The 21,496-nt window shown below is 40.4% G+C and overlaps 1 protein-coding gene across 3 annotated transcripts in view; it reads right to left on the reverse strand.

The window, feature by feature from the left end:
• The window catches only part of LOC121927534 (dimethylaniline monooxygenase [N-oxide-forming] 3-like), an 81,729-nt gene that overhangs the window by 14,867 nt on the left and 45,366 nt on the right, over positions 1-21,496 (reverse strand). For 2 of the 3 annotated variants that reach the window (XM_042461219.1, XM_042461218.1), the window contains exon 6: positions 722-921. In XM_042461219.1, the coding sequence (XP_042317153.1) occupies positions 722-921 (200 nt within the window). Of the gene's footprint in view, positions 1-721; positions 922-3,507; positions 3,779-21,496 lie in introns of those variants that run through there. The other variant, XM_042461220.1, reaches the window with a different exon arrangement.

Here is a 21,496-nt window from a genome sequence, read left to right on the forward strand (position 1 = left end):
CACCCTCCCTCCCTGGTATGATTTTATTTGTTTTATTTATTTTAAACTTTTTTGCACAATTTCAAAGCTCTGCAGCCCCAATTTAATAGTTTACATTTTAAAAAATAAACTTTGAGGCTGTGGAGCTCCACAATTGCATGGAAAAAAGAGGATTTTTAAAAAAAAATAGCACGGGGGAGGGGTAAAGGGGGAAGGAGGAGACTGTGGTACAATGGCTTTCCACACCTGGGGCATCACATTATTGGCAGCTCATTCATGGGTTTCCCCTGGTAATGAAAAGAGATGGCCATGGGAATGGCAGTTTAAAAGTCAAGTATGATAAAGCCCTTAGTGTTTTTCAGGAATAGGTAGTAATATGCTCAGTAAACATACTGAACAGATTGGAACTTCTGTCAGTCCCAACAAGAACAGGTGCAAATAGTTTGTCTCCACCTCTCCCTCCAAAAAGATCACCGAACTCCACCTGGTTCTGGCACTAGAGGACTGAAGAGAGGCACGCTCTGGCCCCATACTTCAGTCAGTTGGCTAAATGAGTGGAGGGAGATGGGGTGTGAGAATTTGCTGCTTGTTTGTATGATTACAAATCACTGCAAGCCATCTTGAAGATCATTAATTGAAAGGCAGTTTGTAACCCTTCACAATAAATGGATAACTAAAAATTTGGTCATCAATGTAGATAACAAAAACAAAACACCACAACTTCTTTTGTTTGGGACATTACCTGTTCAGTGGCATCAGACCATAGTTTTCATGTCTGAACCATCTGTTCATTTGCTTCACGTACAACCAGTCAGAAATGGCAGTTGGGAGGGTGTTTCTGAGGAATGTTTCAAAGCGAGTTATAAGCAACATATCCCAAGGATAGCCTTCCTCCCAAACACGACTCATCACCCAGGATCCACTTCTAGAGCTGATACACACCTTTTAAAAAAGCAGGTAAAGAACAGAGAAGTAAAGTTCACATAAATTTGAGCACAACCTCATCTTCACTCAGTTCAATAGAGCCTGGTACAGTAGCAACCATTGGATGATTATGTGCTTATTAATTTGTGAAAATGACCATGAAAAGCTTTTCTATTACACTGCTCTGACATTTCCAGGTGAAAGATGGCATCTTTGCAATATCTGATTAAAATGTTAGTACAAAATTTTATAATGTTTATGTTGTTTTCTTCTGCAGTATCCATGTCAGTGTTGGGAATAGTGGATCTCAGGAAATCAGGTTGAAGTTCTTAGCCCTAGGACTTTTGCTGGGATCCAAACCTGAATCAGTAGGTAGGAAGATAGAATTATAAAGAAAAGAGGGGAAAAAACAAAAGAGGTGTTTTTGGTGGGATGGTTTAGAAATAGGGTTTTCAAAAATTAATGTACCTTGTTTTCCTCTCTCCCAAGCTCAAAACAGAGAAAGGTGTGTGTGTGTGGGGGGGGGTTCATTTTCCAGTTTCATTCTGGTAATGCTTTTAATGCAATATTTAAATTTAAATTTGAGTAAGAAATGAACACTAACTTAGGGCCGGTACAGACTGGCACTAAAAGTCGCCTTGTATATACATGATGCATGCTCCTGGAAGCCACCTGCCTGCAGACACATGAGCAGGCTTCATGGTGCTCTGTTGGCACGGCATTTAGATGCTGCATCTACCCAAGTGCTGCAAAGCCATGACGGCACAGGAAAAGCTGGCTTTTTGCTGGCTCAAAAAGGAGTGGCATTTTGCTGCCTCTTTTTGAGCTAGCAAAAAGCCAAATTGGGGCTGCAGCATGTGGTTGCTATGGCCCTGATCCGGTGTTAAAAGGGGTGGCATCAAGCCACCTATTTCATCCCTTAGTGGTAAATCTAGTTATATATGTGAAAAGTTAAGTGGAGGAACACAGTGTTACACCTAGGAATTAAGTTAAATGGCACAGCATTTGCTTACCATATGAGAGTTAGGGAGATCAGTGCCTCCACTGTCCTGGAGGCACCTATGTTCTTTTTAGATAATATGTATTTTTAATGGCATTACATAAATTGTGGATAAGATTAGCAGCCATGAAAACCAAACAGGACCCACATATTCAGAAGTAGTCTGCCACTGAGTATCATTCTCATTCATCATAGTATTATAGCTGCAGCTTCGTATTCATGGTATTATAGCTGGAGCTTGGCTAACAGGTACAGCCAACAGGGGTGTTTTGCAGAAGTGCTTTGCAGAGGAGTATTAAGGGGGAAGCCCAAGGTTCTGTTACTGTGCCTAGTTAAGACTACTAAATATGGATGGTGTGGGATCTACTGCAGTCACCTGCAACACCTGTGGTATGCTTATGTTGTTGAGAGGGGATGTGGGTAGTTACACTTGCAGCAAATATAAGTTGGTTGTCCTGTTGGAAAAGAGAGTCCAACAACTAAAGGCCCACTTATCAACTCTCCAGAATATTATGAAGCATCAGGCTTTTTTAAGCAGGGCAGAGCAGAGCGGAGCAGGGGGCAGACTGTCATGGTTGAGGAATACACAGGGCCTCTGTGCAAGCCTCTAGGGAGAAGGCTAGTTCCTATACACAAGAGGTAGACAGTTGGAGGAATGTGACTCATAGCAGAAATATCAGGGATAACTCTGAGAGTTTAGAGCTGCAGAATCCATTCAAAACTCTCTCCTCCATCACTGATGATGAGGAGCAGCAAGAAAACCAGCAGTGTCAGTCCTCGGAGAATGTTTATAACACTTTGGAAAGTTCAGCACTTGGAATGGCTTCTGCCAAAACCTTAAGGAGGCATGTGGTGGTGGGAGGGGACTCCCTGCTGAGGGAAACACAATCAGTAGTTTTTGGCCCTACAAGATGAGGCAAAAAAACCATGATGTAACAGAAAGGCTGAGAAGACTCATTATGCCCACTGGCTATTACCATTCTGTTTGGAGGACCAAGGATACTGCAAGGCATAAGCTTTGACATATCATAAAGAGTTATGAGGCTCTGGGTAGGAAGCTGAAGAACCTGGATGCACAGGTTGTCATTTCATTTCTCCTCACCATCTCCAACACCCCGGCACCTCCGGTCTCTTCATTCTCCCTTATCTCTTTCCTCAACCATGTCTTCTTACTGCTTTCCAACAACCTCAATGCCATAAGCCATTCACATAATTCTTTAGTCACCTTTAATCAGCACCGCCACTCCACTACTTCTTTACTATGCCTCTAAGTCCCAGCTTCCCATTCTTTTCTGTCTTTCCAATCTCTTTGCTTATCTCTGTTACTCTGTTATTATTTATTTGTTATTATTTATATTGTTTTAATTTGTAATCCATTTTTGCTGTCTTCTCTTTTGTAATCCTAAATCTTAAAGTCTGACTAATCTCTGCCCAGTCAGTTAATGCTATCTGATTTCATGCTGGCTATGGATTGTTAAATCAGTGAAACCATTCAAGAATAGAGGGAAGGAAAAAAGTTAAGTCTCAAACCAGAATATTTTCTTCACTATTAAGCCTGATTCTTCATTTTCTGATTTAAAAAAAAGGCTATTGGCACTACTTACCACTTCAGATTAGGACAGCTGTACAGGAGCTTCTATGGCAGCTCTATAATCCCCTCAACCTCTGCCCACTCTATTTGAAGAGGTCACTTCTTCACCAGCACTGGGCTGGCAATGGATCCCTGATGAGCGTCACCAGGCCGCCTTTCATGAGAGGGCAATCAGAACCAGGTATTGGATATTTCCCGCCTCAGAATCACAACTCTGAGTGACTGATTGGTCTGGATCTTCATAACCAAGCAGCCAGACAAAGTGCCATCTTAACTGGAAGTTTGTTGGCTACATCTGGTACGGCAAATTAAAAGCTAATAAAGAATTTGCTGGCCATTTAATTCAGAAACCGCTACTACAAATATGGACTAAATATAAAGATAAAACATATGGGAGAATACCATTATGGATTTCCCTGGAAGAAGCATTCTTAAGCCAATGGAAAGATCCAGAAAAGAATTGGATAAGATACAAACATCTACTTAAGTTAAATAACTCCAATCTCCAATTAAAATCTAGAGAAGAGTTGGAGAGAGAAGGATTTGTCTTCCACTGGTTCTCACATGAACAATTATATAAACAATTATAAGCATATAAACAATTATATGAGAGGTCTAAAACTAGAACTAGAAACTGGGAGGCTGTGATATAGAAGACAATGATCTCGGCAAGATAACACTTAATGAGACTAGACACATGGTGTCACAAAATTATATGAGGTAGTATTAGGAATGTTTTTAAAAGAGGAGATAGTAACTGACTCTATGGTGCGGTACAGATGACTATTAAGCGGCGTACTGGCACCAATTCTGGGGTTAGGGAGCGCGCAGCAACCGCATGCTCCCTAACCCTAGTTTGTGTGGACAGCGCTGTCATTACGTGGCACCATCCACACGGGGTGCGTGATGACAACATCATGCACATGCTGCATCCAAACGACTGGCGTGTGCGTGACGTTTCTACACTGCCCCAGGCTGCTTATGGCAGCCTGGCTGCAGTACAGGAAGGAGCTCCAAAATGGAGCTCCTTTTCACAACACATATAGTTCCCATGGCAACCAAATGGCAAGGACAAAGGGGCTGGGTGGCCCCTTTCTCCCATGGTTCTGGATGTCGGGGTGTCTGGGGACATGAAGTGCCAAGGACACCCCTTTTCCATGCCAGAGAGAAGTGGCATTTTGCTGCTTCTCCATGGCCCGGAAAAACTCCGGATTGGGGTTGCAGGGCTGCCGGTGAGGCTGCCCTGGCCCCAATCCGGAGCAAAAAGGGGTGGGTCCAGGCCACCCCAAAGGGCAATCTGTACCAGGCCTATGGTTAAATGGACCCAAAATATTGGTCACACAATAACTTTGAATCAATGTGAAAACTCCTGGAAAATAAGACAAAAATTTACAAGATCACAAATTTAAAGAAAATTACGCAAAATTACTACATAAGTAGTACTTGACTCCAGAAAAACTTAATAAAATGTACAAGCTAGTGAACCCTAAAAGTTGGAAATGTAACATGTCAACTGGAACTTTTTTTTCATTTATGGTGGAGCTGTCCCAAGGCCAAGAAATTCTGGAAAAAGATACATTCAGTGTGTCAGGTTATTGGATTAATTTTCCAATAAAATATTAGTTATTTCTTTTAAATATGACAGATGTTTTAGAAAAAAAGGATGAAAACAAGTATTGAAAAATAGTGTTATATACAGTTACACCTACTTATATTCTTTTTGCCAAAAATGGAAAGTAAAATAAGCACCAACAAGGAATGGTTGAGAAAGCTTATTGATATGTTAGAAGTCATTAAACTTATTTTCATGTTAAATAACAGATCTCTTAAAACAGTTGATGAAGATTGGCAATGGCAACCTATATTAAAATATTGGAAGGAAAAATGAAAAGATTTGATTTTATAGACTTAATAAATAAATAAGAGGAAATACAAAATAGTTGTAACAAGGGTACACAATATGTAATGTTTATTGGGACTTTTTTAAAAATGACATTACTCTATTATTATTTATTAGTATTTGCTTACTAAGATGAGATGAAGATGTGGAACATTCAGATAAGAAGTTAAGAGAAATTAGATTTAATGGAGTGAAAATAAAATAAAAAGAGATTATGCTTTCAGAGATTAGGGGGAAACAGAAGGAAGTAGAACTATGACAGACATATAATACTGCAATTATAGTGATTGCTGAAGACTTTTATATATTGTAGAAAAGGAAAAATATTATTTAATGTGATATTTATCTAGACTGTTTGAATAAAGAATAAATTGGGGGAGGGGGGAGAGCAACAGATATAAAACAAGAAAAAAGATTCCACCTTAACATTAGAAAAACATCCTGGCAGTAAGAGCCATGATATTCTTGCAACAAGAGATAAAATGTGGGCATGACAATGGAAATGTTAGGTGTATTGGTAATTGGTTGACCAGCCAAATGAAAAGTGTGTTCAACAATGGCTCCCCTTCATCCTGGAGAGAAGTGACCAGCAGGGCGCCACAGGGCTCTGTTTTGGGCCCAGTGCTATTCAACATCTTCAACAACAAATTGGATGAAAGAATAGATGGCACACTTATCAAATCTGCAGATGATACCAAATTAGGAGGAGTAGCTAATATCCCAGAGGACAGGATCAAAATTCAAAATGACCTTAATAGATTTGAAAGCTGGGCCAAAACTAACAAAGTGAACTTCAACGGAGAGAAAATGTAAGATACTGCACTTAGGGAGAAAAAAATGAAATATAGGATAGGGGACACATGGCATAACAAAACGACATGTGAAGGGATCTAGGAGTCCTAGTAGACCACAAGTTGAACATAAGTCAACAATGTGATGTGGCAGCTAAAAAGACCAATGTTTTTCTAGGCTGCATCAATAGAGGTATAGTGTCTAGATAAAGGGAAATAATAGTGCCACTCTATTCTGCTTTGGTCAGGTCCAGTTCTGGGCACCACAATTCAGAAAGGACATTGACAAGCTGGAGCATGTCCAGAGGAGGGCGGCTGTAATGGTGAAGGGTCTGCAAAGGAGCTGGGTATATTTAGCCCTGTTTAGGTACTTGAAGGAGTTTCATACTGAGGCTGGAGCAAGCTTGTTTTCTGCTGCTCCAGAGAATAGGAGCCAGAACAATGGATGCAAGCTACAGGAAATAAGATTCCACCTCAACATTAGGAAGGACTTTGTGACAGTAAGAGCTGTTCGACAGTGGAACACACCCCCTTGGTGTGTAGTGGGGTCTCCTTTGGAGGTCTTTAAGCAGAGGCTGGATGGACCTTGTGGTTTCTTCCAACTGTATGATTCTACTTGACAGTGGAATATACTACCTCAGAGTGTGGTGGAGTTTACTTCTCTGGAGGTTTTTAATCAGAGTCTGGATGGACATCTCTCGGGGGAATGCTTTGATTGTGTATTTCTGCATGAGATCGGGTTGGACTGGATGGCCCTTGAGATCTCTTCCAACTCTGTGATTATATGATTCTAGAAATTCTACTGATAGATTGTTCTGGTCATATTTTGATATGATGACTGTTTTTGTTTTCTTCTATAGCTTTGCTCTAATTTTTGATATAAGAAGTTCATGATCTCTTTTACAGTCAATGCCTGGTCTACTTTTGGCTCAAGAATAAAAATGTATCTTGATTTCTGTAAGGCCTTTGACAAGATTCCCTATGATAACATTGCAAAAAAGCTAGTAAAATGTGGACTACACAATGTGATTATTCCACATTCACTTGCAGAACAGATGCTTTGTGCTTGTCTGGGCTGGGTAAGAAAGAAAGATATTTTAGAAAGGCAATACAGTTCAAAATGTTTGAAAAAGCTTGTACTAATGCATTAAAATGAATATAAGTTTGCAGTCCATCCAATGATCAATTCATGTTTTTGTCTAGTCATGCTGTCTGGGAAGCTATCTAACATGTTTGCACTTTAATTAATATTCTGCAAATGTTGGCTAAAAAGGATTACATAATGGAGAGAGACAAAAGTAAACAGCCTATTCATAGGCAACAAAGAGGAAGAAAGAGAGAAATCTGACTGATTTTCAGATGCCTTCTTAAAGAGATTATGGGCCCGAACAGACAGGCCAAAGTAAAGCTGCTTCGGGTCACTTTGGAGGTATGCCATTTAAATGATGCATGCATCCTAAGAGGCCGGAAGCCACACCAAAGCCATGCTCCAGTCCTAAGGTTTTTTTCCCCCTGGAAATTATTTCAGAAAGCACCCAAAGTAACTTCATCTGTCATTTACACAATTGATTTTCACTGTGAAAATAATTTACAAGTTTCAGTATGATATACATGTAAGATACCAAATTTAACTCACAGACAAATAAAAGCACTGCTACTGCTATTTTTTAGTACTTTATAGGTTGCAGTTGATACTATGTGTGCAAAATAGCATTTTGGAGCTTGTAGATCATACCTGTCAGAAGCTGAATCTTTCAGCTTGTCTGGCACTGTTAATGGGGTTGTTTTTCTTGCCCTAGCTTTGCTTGCTCACAGTGTATTTTAGGGTATTAATACTGGATGATGTGAGACATAGGCTGCTGCCACACTGCAGAATTAATGCAGTTTGAGATTGCTTTAATTGTCATGGCTCTATCCTATGGAATCGTGGGATTTGTACTTTTTTGTGGTACCAGAACTCTCTGATAGAGAATGCTAAATATCTCACAAAATTATAAACTCCAGATTTCCATAGCATTGAGCCATGGCAGTTAAAGCAGTGTCAACTAAGTCATACTGGACTGATCTTATCCCTTTTTTGATAGCGTTACAAGCTTTGTAGATGAAAGGAATACTGTGGATGTAGCCTATCTTGATTTCAGTAAAGCCTTTGACAAGGTCCCCCATGATATCCTTACAAAAAAGCTGAAGTGTCCAGATGAGATTGACCAAAAGGTGAAGTGTCTAAAAACTTTGTCCTGCGGGGAAAGGTTTTATGTTTATTCAGGAGGAAAGAAAGTTAAGAGGTGATAGCCTTGTTTAAATATTTGAAGGGATGTCACACTGAAGATGGAGCAAGTTTGTTTTCTGCAGCTTCAGAGAATAGAACCTGGAGAAATGGATTCAAACTAAGGAAAAGAGATTCTCTCTCAACATTAGGAAAACCTTCCTGGCTATTTGACAGTGGAATATGGTGCCTCAGATTATGGTGGTGCATCCTTCTCTGGAAGTTTGAATCAGAGGCTGGATGGACATCTGTTGGAGTGCACTGACTGTGTATTCCTTCATGACATCAGGTTGGAGTGGACCACCTCTGTGATTCATTGGCAGAGTACAGACCGCCAGAAAGAGGCGGACGGCAGCCGCCTCTTTTCTGCGTAACCATGCCGCAACAACCAAATTGTGTGGCGCGGCTACACAAAAACAAAAGGACCGCTAAAAAGTGGCTCCTTTTAGCACCGCCGCAAACTGCATGCGGTGGTGCGAGAACACTGCTGCTGCACATGCCCATCTGGAAGGTGTGCGGTAGTGACATCACAGCTGTGCGCACCGTGTATATGGCGCCACACAGCTGTGACATCCTGGTGATGTCCTAGGGTTGTGGGGCGTCTGGTAATGGCGTCCCGAGGCAACCCTAGCACGTTGCCAGGACGCGCTAAAGGGCCTGTATGTACAGGGCCATTGATTCTAGAATTCTTCTGATGGTAGAGCAGCCCCACCCCTTCCCTTGAGTTCCCAGATTTTGTGGAAGAGGTATCTCAATCTTCCTTTTTGTTGCTGTTTTCTATTTCTCTGCCTTGATTCTTAAAATAGTTTTCTTTAGCTTTGCACACTATTTGTAGTACAGTTGCATTCATGGTCTGGTTGTTTTTTTAACTATCATCCTTTTATTTTGTTTCTCTACTTCACTTTACTGCTTGAAGTGCTTCTTCTGTTATCCATTGTTTCATCTCTTTCTTTTTGGCCACTGTTAGAATCGTCCTGCATTCTTCCTTGACCATGATTTGTGCTATTAAGCATAATCAACTGGGAAGTAATAGAAACCATATTTCTACTAGTTCCCAGTTGATTATGCTTAATAGCACAAATCTATTTCTTACATTGTTTGTAAATTCTATTGAGAGATTGTTCAGATCATATTTTGGTATGATGACTGTTTTTGTTTTCTTCTTCAGCTATATCTACTTTTTGATACAAGTAAATCCGATTACTCTACATTCATTTGCAGAACAGATGGTTTGTGCTTGTCTGGGCTGGGTAAGAAAGAAGGCAATTTTAGAAAGGCAATACAATTAAAAAAAAGGTTTGAGAAAGCTTGTACTAATGCATTAAAATGAGTACAAGTTTGCAAGCAATCTAAAGATTGTTTCATATTTTTGTCTATTCATACTGTGTGGGAAGTTATCTAACATGGTTGCATTTTGATTGATATTCTGCAAATATTAGCTAAGAAGAAGTATATAACTTACAAAGGTAAACAGCCTCGATCGATAGTAAGAAGTGTTCAACAGTGGAATATGCTGCCTCAGTTTGGCAGAATTTCCTTTGAAAGTTTTTAAACAGGGGCTGGATGGCCATCTATCAGTTGTGCTTTGATTGTGTATTCCTACGAGGAAGGGGTTGACCTGTATGGCTCCTTGTGTCTCTTCCAACTCTATGATTCTATGAGTCATCTTACAACATGTTTATTCCAATTTCAACCCTCATTTCCATCAGGATATATTTTTAATCAAGGAATTGGAAGCAAAGTAATAGGAGTATGATGAAATGTTAAATAGAAGAGATGCTGTAGCAAGCTTGTACAGACAATGGGAACACTACATGTGTTTTTTATACCCATGGCTTACAGACTTCTTTTTTAATATCATGTTGCTATGTGAATACATCAGCATAAACTCAGTAAAAGGGAATAAAAGACTATTTAAGTATCAGATATAAAAAATCCTCTTACAGCATCATATTTGCACTACTTATTTGCATCTCACTTCTATCACACTGTAATGTCAAAGAATTCAGAAATATCTCCAGAAAGAGAAATTTTGGCTGGCATTCTCATTGTTGTTTTTGCTGCTGTTGCTGGACTTCACACATACAGAGATCAAATCATGATTATAAGTTCTAATTTGGAATGCTGGCCCAAACATACAGCAGATCATCAGGAGGGCTTATGTTGTTTGACACATATCACTATCTAGATGAATGAATAGACTTTGTGGATAATAATAAATAATAAAATATTTATTTGTATCCTACCTCTTCCTTTTGAGAATCGAGGTGGGTAACAGCAAGAATTAAATACAAAAAAATAATGACAAGAGAAACAATCCCCCAACCCCCCAACCCCCACTCCTTTGACCCACCCTCCCTTCAATACAAAATTAAACAATAAAATTCATATAACTATAGAAACAATTAAAAACAGTTTAACAATAGTGGCAATACCTAGGAGGCCAGATCAAATGGGCAATTGAAGATGATCGTTTTTATCGTCTTTTAAAAAGCATCGAGGGATGTGATCTGGCAAGTCTCCTCCGGCAGATCATTCCAAATTTTTGGAGCGGCAACTGAAAAGGTCATCTAGGAAGTCACCACCAGCCTAATTTTTCTTGACAGTAGTATGTTCTTCCCAGAGGACCTGAGTGTGCAGGAAGGATTATATGGGAGGAGGTGTTCTTTCAAGTAAGCTGGACCCAAGCCATGTAGAGTTTTATAGTACAACACCATGTACCGTTCCTGGAAGCTAATAGGCAGCCAATGTAAAGATTTTAGAATAGGCATAATCCGGTCGAACCTAGATTTTCCTGCGACCAATCTGGCTGTCATATTTTTCACCATTTGAAGCTTCCGAACATGGCACAAGGGTTGCCCGATGTAGAGCACATTGCAGAAATTGAGACAAAAGGTTACCAGCGCATGTACAACCATTTCTAGGTCCCATGGCTGCAGATAGGGTCGCAGCTGGTGTATCAGCCAAAGCTGATAACAGGCACTCCTGGCTATTGCATCAATCTGAGGTGACAGTTGAAGCGACGAGTCCAGGAGAACTCCCAAGCTGCACACACAGTCCTTTAGGGGAAGTGTGACCCCGTCCAGGACTGGTGAACTTATCTCCATACTCAGGGTGATGTTACCTATTATGAGTACCACCATTTTGTTTGGATTCAGCTTAAGTCTATTTTCTCTCATCTAATCCATTACAGACCTCAGGCAAATATTCAGAGGGGAGATGCCCTCCTTGATCACTGAGACAGTGTGAGACACAGAAGTAGATTTGGGTGTCATCAGCGTATTGATAACACTCTGCCCCATGTCTCCGGATGAAATAGTCCACAAACCTTGCAGGGAGAAATAGAGAAAGCAAACCGAAAGCCAAGCAGAAGTCAGGATAACAGAGGTCACAATAGTCCAGTCCAGGGCCAGGTCAGCCAGAAGGTAGCAATAATCCAGTCCGATCCAAAGTCAAGAGTCAAGGCAACAAGGAATCAAAATACAGGGAGCCAGTGCAGGCAGGAGTCACACCAAAGGATCATGCAATAAACTCTGGCATTGAATTGGTGTCGCTCTGCTTCTTAAGTAGGAGATTCTTTCCTCTGTGCCAGCTGAGGCTTGTTTGCCAATTGTCTCTCAGCAATCCTCCTGGGCCTGCATCTGCCAGCACTCTCAGCCTTGCATTGTTTAAAGGAGGGAACCTCCAGGCCTGGTTCCTCCCCAGAGTCACCACTAGGCTGCTGTGCCACCAGAGGAATCCCATCAGCACTAGGACCTGGCTGAGCCTCCTCCTCTGGGGCTGGGAGATCAGGGCTGGATTCTGGCAGAGCAGGATTAGCACCTGGTGTAGCATCAATTACCTCTTGCTCTGGAGGAGCCCCATCCTCATCCTCCGAGACCTGCTCTTGGCTGGCCATGACACAGAACCACTGCAAAGCAGAGTCTCCAATTCCCAATGCTCCCAAGCATTCTAGAAGGATACCATGGTCTATCATATTGAAGGCCACTGAGAGGTCCAAGAGCATCAACAGGGCCACACTTCCCCTGTCGATGTACAGATCATCGACCAAGGCGACCAGAGCAGTCTCCACACCATATCCTGACCTGAAGCCAGTTTGAAATGGATCAAGATATGGATGAAACCAGAGTTGAAAATCAGCACAGAAGCAACTCATTACAGATCTGAAGTTACAAGATAAGTTTCACTTCTATAATGTCCTGGAACACTCTTCCCTCCCAATGACAGGAATTCTTTCCTACACATCACCAGGCAGCTATATGACCTTGATTCCCACATAACAATCAGTCACAGCTGCTCACCCATCCCCACACACCCTTGCATCTAAGCTACAGTACAGTTAAGCAGGTCTAACAGGGCAGAGAGCTCTGAGGAGTATCTGTCTTCACATGATTTGTGAGCATAAACAGTGAAGCTTCCTCTAATAATATGAGCAAAAGAAACTGATTTTGCAAAACCATGGAAATGGCATATAGTGCAACTGTGCAAGTGCACAAGGCAAAGCACACAAAATATTTTTCTGAGTGTGTGAATAAGCAATGGAAAGTGCAGATAGACACCACAAAAAGAATATTGTTCAGTATGAAATCTGTATGGTTTGTTTGTCATAACTGTTTCATTTTTGTTGAATCCAATACTACATTTTTAATATTGAAATAAATATTTTAATGATTTTTTTCTATTTGGTCTTTCCTTTAAAAAAAAAGGAGTGGTTGTGTGGGGAAGGAAGCAGTGAAAGGTGATGTTCATTTGGACTAATGATGTAAAAGTCTGGAAAAGTCAGCATAGACCAAGCCAACATAATCTACATTGTTACCAAGCCCAAGCAAAACTCAGAGCTCCTCTACACTCCCCAATAGTTTTGGTAAATGCTAAGCCTTTCTTTTTCATCATTTCATATCAGTAATGGTTGTTTTCTGCAGAATGGAACTTGGTACTACCCTTACCTGCACATTTTTTCTTTTCAACTGCTCCCCCAATTCAAGCTTGTTTATTGTATTGTATTCATATTATTGTGAAGACTTTAATATCCACAGAGATACTTCTTCATTTTCTTAGAATGTCTTCTCCTTTTTGGAAGTTTTTTAATTTGAAAATTGTAAAAACACGTCCCACTCCTTGTGGAAGGAACTTTAGGTCTGATTCTGTTTAGCTATTGAGCTACATCAGGTTAGAAATGCAGGGAAGCCAGATCATTTTCTAGTCCTGTAAACTTAAGATACCACCTGTGCTTCCCGCTGTTACACAAGTGATGCATTCATGGGTCAGATTATGTTGTCTTCTTCCCTTACTTCATCCTCTACCAACCTTTCTCCTTCTTTCTTTATCCAATCTTTATAACTTTGTTACTGCCTTATATAACCCACTTGGTGAACTGCTCCTTTCTAAAGAGTATTTTTCTGGTCTGCTTGCTGTTTCACATCCTCTGTTAAAGAAACCATCCCAGATCCTGCACTTCGTATTATTCTGTGTTTCTCCTCCCATTTCTCTCTAAAGTTTTGAAGAGAGCAGCCTTTTCCCAACTGATGCCTTATTTGATCACACAAAATTTTCTTATTGATCTATTTCAGTTAAGATTCTGGACAGGTCATTCCAAAGAACCATCTCTGACGCACATAGTAAATGATATTCTAGTGGCAAAGGCTTAGCGTCAAACGATGATCCTACTGCAGCCTTTGATCAGGGATGTAGTCAGGATGCTGGGCACGGCAGTGTGTGCATGCCACAGGCGTGCACGCTATTCATTGTCTTCCAGCACAGCTTCTGAGGGGGTGGGCTCCGGACCCCATGGACCCCCTCCCATCTCAGCTACATCACTGGTTTGACACTTTGGACAATCAGATCATACTACTATGGTTGACATCATTGGGGATAACAGGGAACACTGTCCTGGTTTAAATATTTTTTGTTGGATCATACCTTCGCTGTTTCATTTCAGGGAGCTATATCAACAATTTTCTTTGTAACTCTAGGGGTGCCTCAAGGATTAGTATTGGATACTCTTCTTTTCTCAATATATATGCTTCTCCTTGGATTTCTTATTTCAGAAGTGGGTTTCCAATATCACATCTGTGCAGATGACATTCGGATTTTCCAGATTTTTAATTTAGCTGATGCTACTGTGTGGAAGTCCATGACAGACTGCTTATGGAGCATTTATCTGTGGATGGCCACCCACTGTCTTAAGCTGAACATGGATAAAACAGAGATCCTGGTGTTTCAGCCTGACTGATCAATAGCCCTACTTTCATGCCTTTCACTATGTTTACAGGGTTACACACTAGCCCCTGTCTCAGTTGCCAGAAACCTTGGAGTCCTGCTGGATGATCATCTGTTCCTATGTGTCTTTATAAAGACAACAGCAAAAGCATGTAACTTTCATCTTTTGAACATCTATAGGATCCATAGGTATTTGACCATTGAAATTACCCGTTTTGCTTGTCCAGATCTTAGTTATTTCATGCCTGAACTATTCTAGTAGCCTACTGGCAGGTTTGCCTTCCTGTTCTCTTACTCCTCTGGTTTTAATCCAGAACAGTCCTGCCTGGGTTGTTGTTTTTTTAATTTTAATTTTTTTTATTAATAAAATACAACCCAATAAACAAGTTCAACATTACAAAGTTAACAATTAAGTTATTTAAGCTAAGTTATTTTATCTTTACTTCATTATGCTTCCAAAGGTTCCTGAGTTTCCCTCCAAAAATAAAGATATTTAATTCACTAACTCTTATCTATAATTATAAGCAAAAACCATTAGACTCCACAAGTATTCTACAAACCGTTTGTGTCCTTATATTATAAACACATATCCATTATAGCTACTTCAAGCATATAGTTTTAAACCATATTGTACCTTTAATCCCATTTAGTCTCCTAATAGAGCAATATATAATTCTCCCTTTTTAAAATAATTGTATGTACAGTAATTCTTCCAAAAATCCCATTCCCTATAGAAATTACAAAGTGGTCAATTTATCCATCTCATATAAATCCATAACTTTTAATCTCCACTCTACTACTGCAGTTATTTCCTCTGACTTCCAATATCTTGCAAAGACCATCCTTGCCACCTCGATCGTATAGAATAATAGTTATGGATTTATATGAGATGTTTGTGTTTTTTTTAAAGGAAACCAGGGTGGATGAACAAAGAACTGATAGAGACAGTTAAAGCCCAGTCCCTGCACAGAAGGAAGAAGGAATGCTGTGGTTGAGAGGCCATTTTGACTAAGGACTTTATCACACGAGGAAAATTAGAGGCTTAAAGTAGGGGCAATGCAGGGTCATCCAGGATACTAGGGACAGGTTCGCAGTTGCTTTCCACATGATGCTGCACACAATCAGAGCAGAATCCAGGGAGAATGTGAGGGAAATCAAGAAATGAGCAAATTCACAAAACTACTGCATTCAGATGTCCATTTTGCTTGTGAATTCACTCCCTTCATGTAATTCCAGCCATGTGGAAAGCAAGCCTCTAGATGGTTCCTGTTTCCCATGGTCCCTTGCTGTGTCAGGGAGAGGGAGAAAGCCTTTTTTAAAGGGATACACACAGACACTTCCCTCGCCCGGCTGCTCTCCTGCAAAATCCAACAGGTCATTGGAAATAAGGCTTCTCCTTCTCTCACCAGCCCTAGCCAGGACAGAGTAGTGTGTGTGTGTTTTGGGGGGAGAGGTCTGCTCCCTTGCTCTGCCCTGGTGTCTCTGGCTGCCGCTCATTGAAAAGGCAACAAAGCCCCTCCAGGTTCCAGCTGCTGCTGCTATTTTCTGGGACTTTGCTGGTTAGTTAGGCATGGCAGACCCCCTCCCATGCCAAGTGCCCAGCCACCCCGGGAGCCTGGCACCAAAGGAAGGGGCAGCTTAGCAAGCCCTCCCTTTTCCTTGCCTTGCCGTGCCTCAGCTTGGCAAAAAGGGACCTGCCAGACAGCACATTGGAGACTCCTCTTGGCAGCCTCTAACTGGTGGCAGAAGGCAGAGGGAGAAGAGATTTTGGCATTCCTCCTGGACAGGAGGGAGAAATGGAGAACATGTCCTCGAAAAGGAGGGCATCTGGAAGTATCAGCCCTCACTGGAATCAGGCAGGTTTATGACCCAGCCCCCTCCTCTCTCTCTCTCTCTCTCTCTCTCTCGTGTGTGTGTGTGTGTGTGTGTGGTTTTACAGTTTGCAAAGGGAAGCTTCTGCAAAGTCCCATCCAGCAGAGCTTTTCAAGGTGGTTAAGAAGTTGACTCAAACTCCTTCCACCTTGAATCCTCTTTTTCAGTCTATGAGAGCCTGCTGTGACACCTTTAACAACCACTTTGCAGATAAAATCTCTCTGATAAGGGCTAACTTAGACGCCGGCATTAGTATAGAGTCAACAAGAGAGGTGTCTAGTGACTCCATTAATGAGGTTATCTTGGATCAATTTCATTCTATGAGTATTGATGATGTAGACAAGCTGCTTGGTAAGGTAAAAAAGACCACCTGCCCTCTCGATCCCTGTCCATCTTGGCTGGCCATCCAGAGAGGTGAGGCAACTTTGAAGTTGCTACAATCTATAATCAATGCCTCCCTCAGGGAAGGTTGTTTTCCATCAAGTTTGAAATTAGAAGTGGTGAAACCCATTCCAAAGAAACTTCCCCTTGATCCCCTGGACAAAAACAATTATCGGCCAGTATCTCTTCTTCCCTTTTTGGGTAAGGTGATTGAGAGGGCGGTTGCAAACCAGCTCCAAGCAGTCTTGGATGACACCGATTATCTCGATCCATTTCAAACTGGCTTCAGGTTGGGATACGGAATGGAAACTGCCCTGGTCGCCTTGGTCGATGATCTCCGTCTGTGCACTGACAAAGTGTGGCCCTGTTGGTGCTCTTGGACATCTCAGCGGCCTTCGATACCATAGACCATGGTATCCTTCTGGAACGCCTGAGAGAATCAGGATTCACTGGCTCTGCCTTGCAGTGGCTACGTTCCTACCTCTTGGGCAGATTCCAGATGGTGATGCTGGGGGGACAGCTGCTCCTCTATGAGAGAGCTGACATCTGGCGTCCCTCAGGGTGCCATTCTGTCCCCCATGCTGTTTAACATTTACATGATGCCGCTGGGTGAGATCATCCGGAGACATGAGGTGAGGTGTTATCAGTACACTGATGACACCCAAATTTATTTCTCTATGTCTCGGACTGTTTCAGTGACCAAGGAGGGCATCTCCCCTCTGAATGACTGCCTGAAGTCGGTAATGGATTGGATGAGGGAAAATAGTCTTAATCTGAATCCCAATAAAATGGAGGTACTCATGATAGGTAACCCAAATCCAGGTAAGCTCACCAGTTCTAGATGGGGTCACACTTCCCCTGAAAGACTGCATCCACAGCTTGGGAGTGCTCCTGGATTCGTGGCTTCAACTGTCTTCTCAGATTGATGCGACAGCCAGGAGTGCCTGTTATCAGCTTTGCACCCCTACCTGGAGCAGTGAGACCTATAAATGGTCGTACATGCTCTAGTAACCTCTCGATTTCTGCAATGCGCTCTACATGGGGCAACCTTTGTGCCACGTCTGGAAGCTGCAATTGATACAAAACATGGCAGCCAGACTGGTTGCCGGAAAATCCAAGTTCGACCCTATTACACCAATTTTAAAATCATTACATTGGCTGCCTATTAGCTTCCGGGCACAGTACAAGGTGTTGGTTATCACCTATAAAGCCCTACATGGCTTGGGTTCAGTCTATTTGAAGGAACACCTCCTTCCATACAATCCTTCCCGCACACTCAGATCCTCTGGGAAAAACCTCTTACAATATAGAAAGACTAGACTGGTGGTGACCTTCCGGAGGTCCTTCTCTGTCAACGCTCCAAAAACCTGGAATGACCTGCTGGAAGAGATTCGCTAATTATCCTCGCTCGAGGATTTCAAAAAGGCGACAAAAACCTTTCTCTTCCAGCAGGCCTTCCTCAATTGATAATGTCCAGAACCAATTGAATCCCTCTCCTTTTATTATTTTTCTTATTTGTGGTTTGTTTATTAATTTTGAGGCATTGTTATGCATTTATAACCGTGTTTTATTATTTAATTTTATACTTGGGAGGGAGGATTGGGCCGGGGTCTTGTGGGGCTTGTTGTTTTTATTGTTGTATATTGTATAAACTTTGCTGTTACCCGCCTCAATCCCCAAAACGGAAGAGGCAGGATATAAATAAATATTTTATTATTATTATTTATTATGATAAGAAGAATTATGATGTAAAATATGTGATAAGGAAGGGGACAGAATTTGAGAACAAAGACATTTGAAGAATCTATCGCTACAAGTGTTTAAAAAATACTATAAACTGAAATGGTATTTGACACCGATGAGATTACATAATATTGATAAGTATAATTCAAAAAATTGTTGGAGAGGTTGCCAGGAAATAGGGACATATATGCTTATGTGGTGGCAATGTAAATATGTACAAAAATGTTGGGTGAAAGTGATTATAGAAACAAAGTATTATGAATATAAACATAGATAGAAGTCAAAATATAGTCTTGTTATCATTATATAATTCAGAGAAATGTAAAAAAGAAGAAAAACGTTTGATAACAAACGTGCTTATAGCAGCGAGATTAATTAAAGCAAGATGTTGGAAAACGAAAATAACTGTATAAAGGAGTGGTATAAAGAGGTGTGGAAATTAGCGATTAATGATAAATTGACATGTATACTGAAAGTAAAAAAGGTACTATGGAAAAAAAAGTGATGGTGATGGAATTTGGAAAGAATTCATTAAAAATTTATTGAGAAAAGAAGATGGAAAATTACCTCCATGGGTGGAATTGAGATTCTGGACAGAATATAAGGGCAAAAATGGCTCCGGGGAATGGGGGCACTGAGGTGGCAGACAAAACATATTTAGCTAAGAGGCTTTCTACACTGTCATTTGGGACGTCCAGAGGACGTCCCATTTTAAAAAAGGGGCGTCTCTTATAGACGCCCCTGGACCTAGTACGGACTCCGTCCGTACAAGATGGCGCTGGCCCTTCTACATGGCCGGCGCCATCTTTGCATATCGGACGCTGAGCGTCCGTACACGTCGCGTCCTTTGCCCCTGGCGCCTCGCTACGTCACAAACATGACGGAAAATGAAGCTCCATTTTGGAGCTTCTTTTTCGGTCCGCGCGGGAGTCGCGCTGTGTGGAGGCTCCGGCTCCCCCGCGGACCTACCGGCGGCGGCGGCAGAGCACCGCAAAGTGGCGGTATGTACCCCGCCTAAGTTGTAATAGAATGTAAAAAATATTTGTATGAAATTACGTATCATATAAAACTTATATATGTGAGTTTTTGTTTTAATTAATTTAAAAAAAACAAATGCAATTGCTTGACAATCATCTGTTATCTATGCAAATTCTCTAATTAATCTCATTTAAATGTTAGGGGTATATGTTCAGATTCCAAAAGATATAAGATTTTGAAACAACTTGCAACCTCTTATAATACTACTTCACGAGACCCATAGAAAGGATTCTAAACCATTATTTCCTTTATGAGGTTTTGATCCACAATATGTGATGGGAAGGTCAGGAAAGACACAGGAGTGGCCATCTTTTTTAACAATTCACATCCATTTGTAGTGAACAAGAAACATTGCAATCCCAATGGGAAATACCTGATTCTCTTTTTTTTAATTGTTTTTATCTTTTTCACATGTACAATATTATATACAAATTAACATCACAAATTCATTTCTTATAAACTGTATATACATACATCCCCCCATGAACTTCCATTCTTACTTCTATTCCCTTCTTCCCAATCTCCTTCCCTTTCACTTACATAAACATAAAAATATTAGTCATTATCCATTTATGTTTTCCTCTCATATGTTCTTACATTTTTTCCCCCACCTAAATTATTCAAATACATTGTTAAGGGTTGCCATTCTCTTTCCCAATAGTATGTTGATTTTTTTTCTATTCCACACCATTATTTTATCCAATTCTCTCACTTCCACTATTTTTTCCAACCATTCCTCTATATTAGGTGTTGTTTTCAATTTCCAATATCTGGCCAAAACAATTCGAGCTGATGTTATCAAATACAATACCAGTCTCCAGTATTTCTTTTACTTTTCTGTTCCTAATACCGAGGTCATATTAAGTAAGTAAAATTCCGGAGTACATGGAAATTTTAAATCAATTATCTTTTGTATCTCTTCATGTATTCTATTCCAGAATTTCTTAATTTTTTTACATGTCCACGACACGTGATAGTAGGACCCTATTTTAATTTGACATTTCCAACATAAATTTTCTTGTATTTCATATATTTTTGAAAGTCTCAATGGGGTGTAATACCATCTATTGGCTATTTTTAAATAATTTTCTTTTAAGTCTTGGGAGCATGTAAATTTATTTGACTGCATCCATGCCTTTTCCCAATTTTCAAATGGTATGACATGTCCAATTTCTTGAACCCATTTTATAATTGTTTCCATCACCGTTTCCAACTCTAATTCCCTATGAATCAATATTTTATACAATTTAGATACTTTTCGCATATCATTTTCCCATATAATTTTGTCTACAATATTTTGTTGAATTTCAAATTCACCTTTCTTCATATCTTCTTTACATTTAGATTTGATTTGATAATATTCCAACCAATTTATCATTTTTCCACTTGTCTCTAATTCTTGCTTTGATCTTATTTTTATTTCTCCCTTAGGTTCTATTATTAATAACTTCTTATAACACAGTTGTTTATCTTTCTTAATACTTCTCCACTTAAGAAGGCATTTTGAATCGATATCCATAATGGAATCCCACTATAAAACTTTTCTTTAATTATTTTCCATATTTGTACTAATGGAGATACCTGAATCTCAAGGGCACCATAATGGGTAATATCTACATAATCACCACATTTTATGCACCTAATTCTAATCAAAATAGTTTTTTGGAAGCCTTCCTCCAGATTCTGAATACTGTGGCATAAGGGGAAATATTAATGGGTGGGGGGGAGAGATTCTAATGAAATCTTAAGAGCTAACTTAGGAGACTAGATAGAGCTAATGTCCCCAAACGTG

Source organism: Sceloporus undulatus, chromosome 4 (genome assembly GCF_019175285.1).
Source record: "Sceloporus undulatus isolate JIND9_A2432 ecotype Alabama chromosome 4, SceUnd_v1.1, whole genome shotgun sequence".
Classification (NCBI taxonomy): Eukaryota; Metazoa; Chordata; class Lepidosauria; order Squamata; family Phrynosomatidae; genus Sceloporus; species Sceloporus undulatus.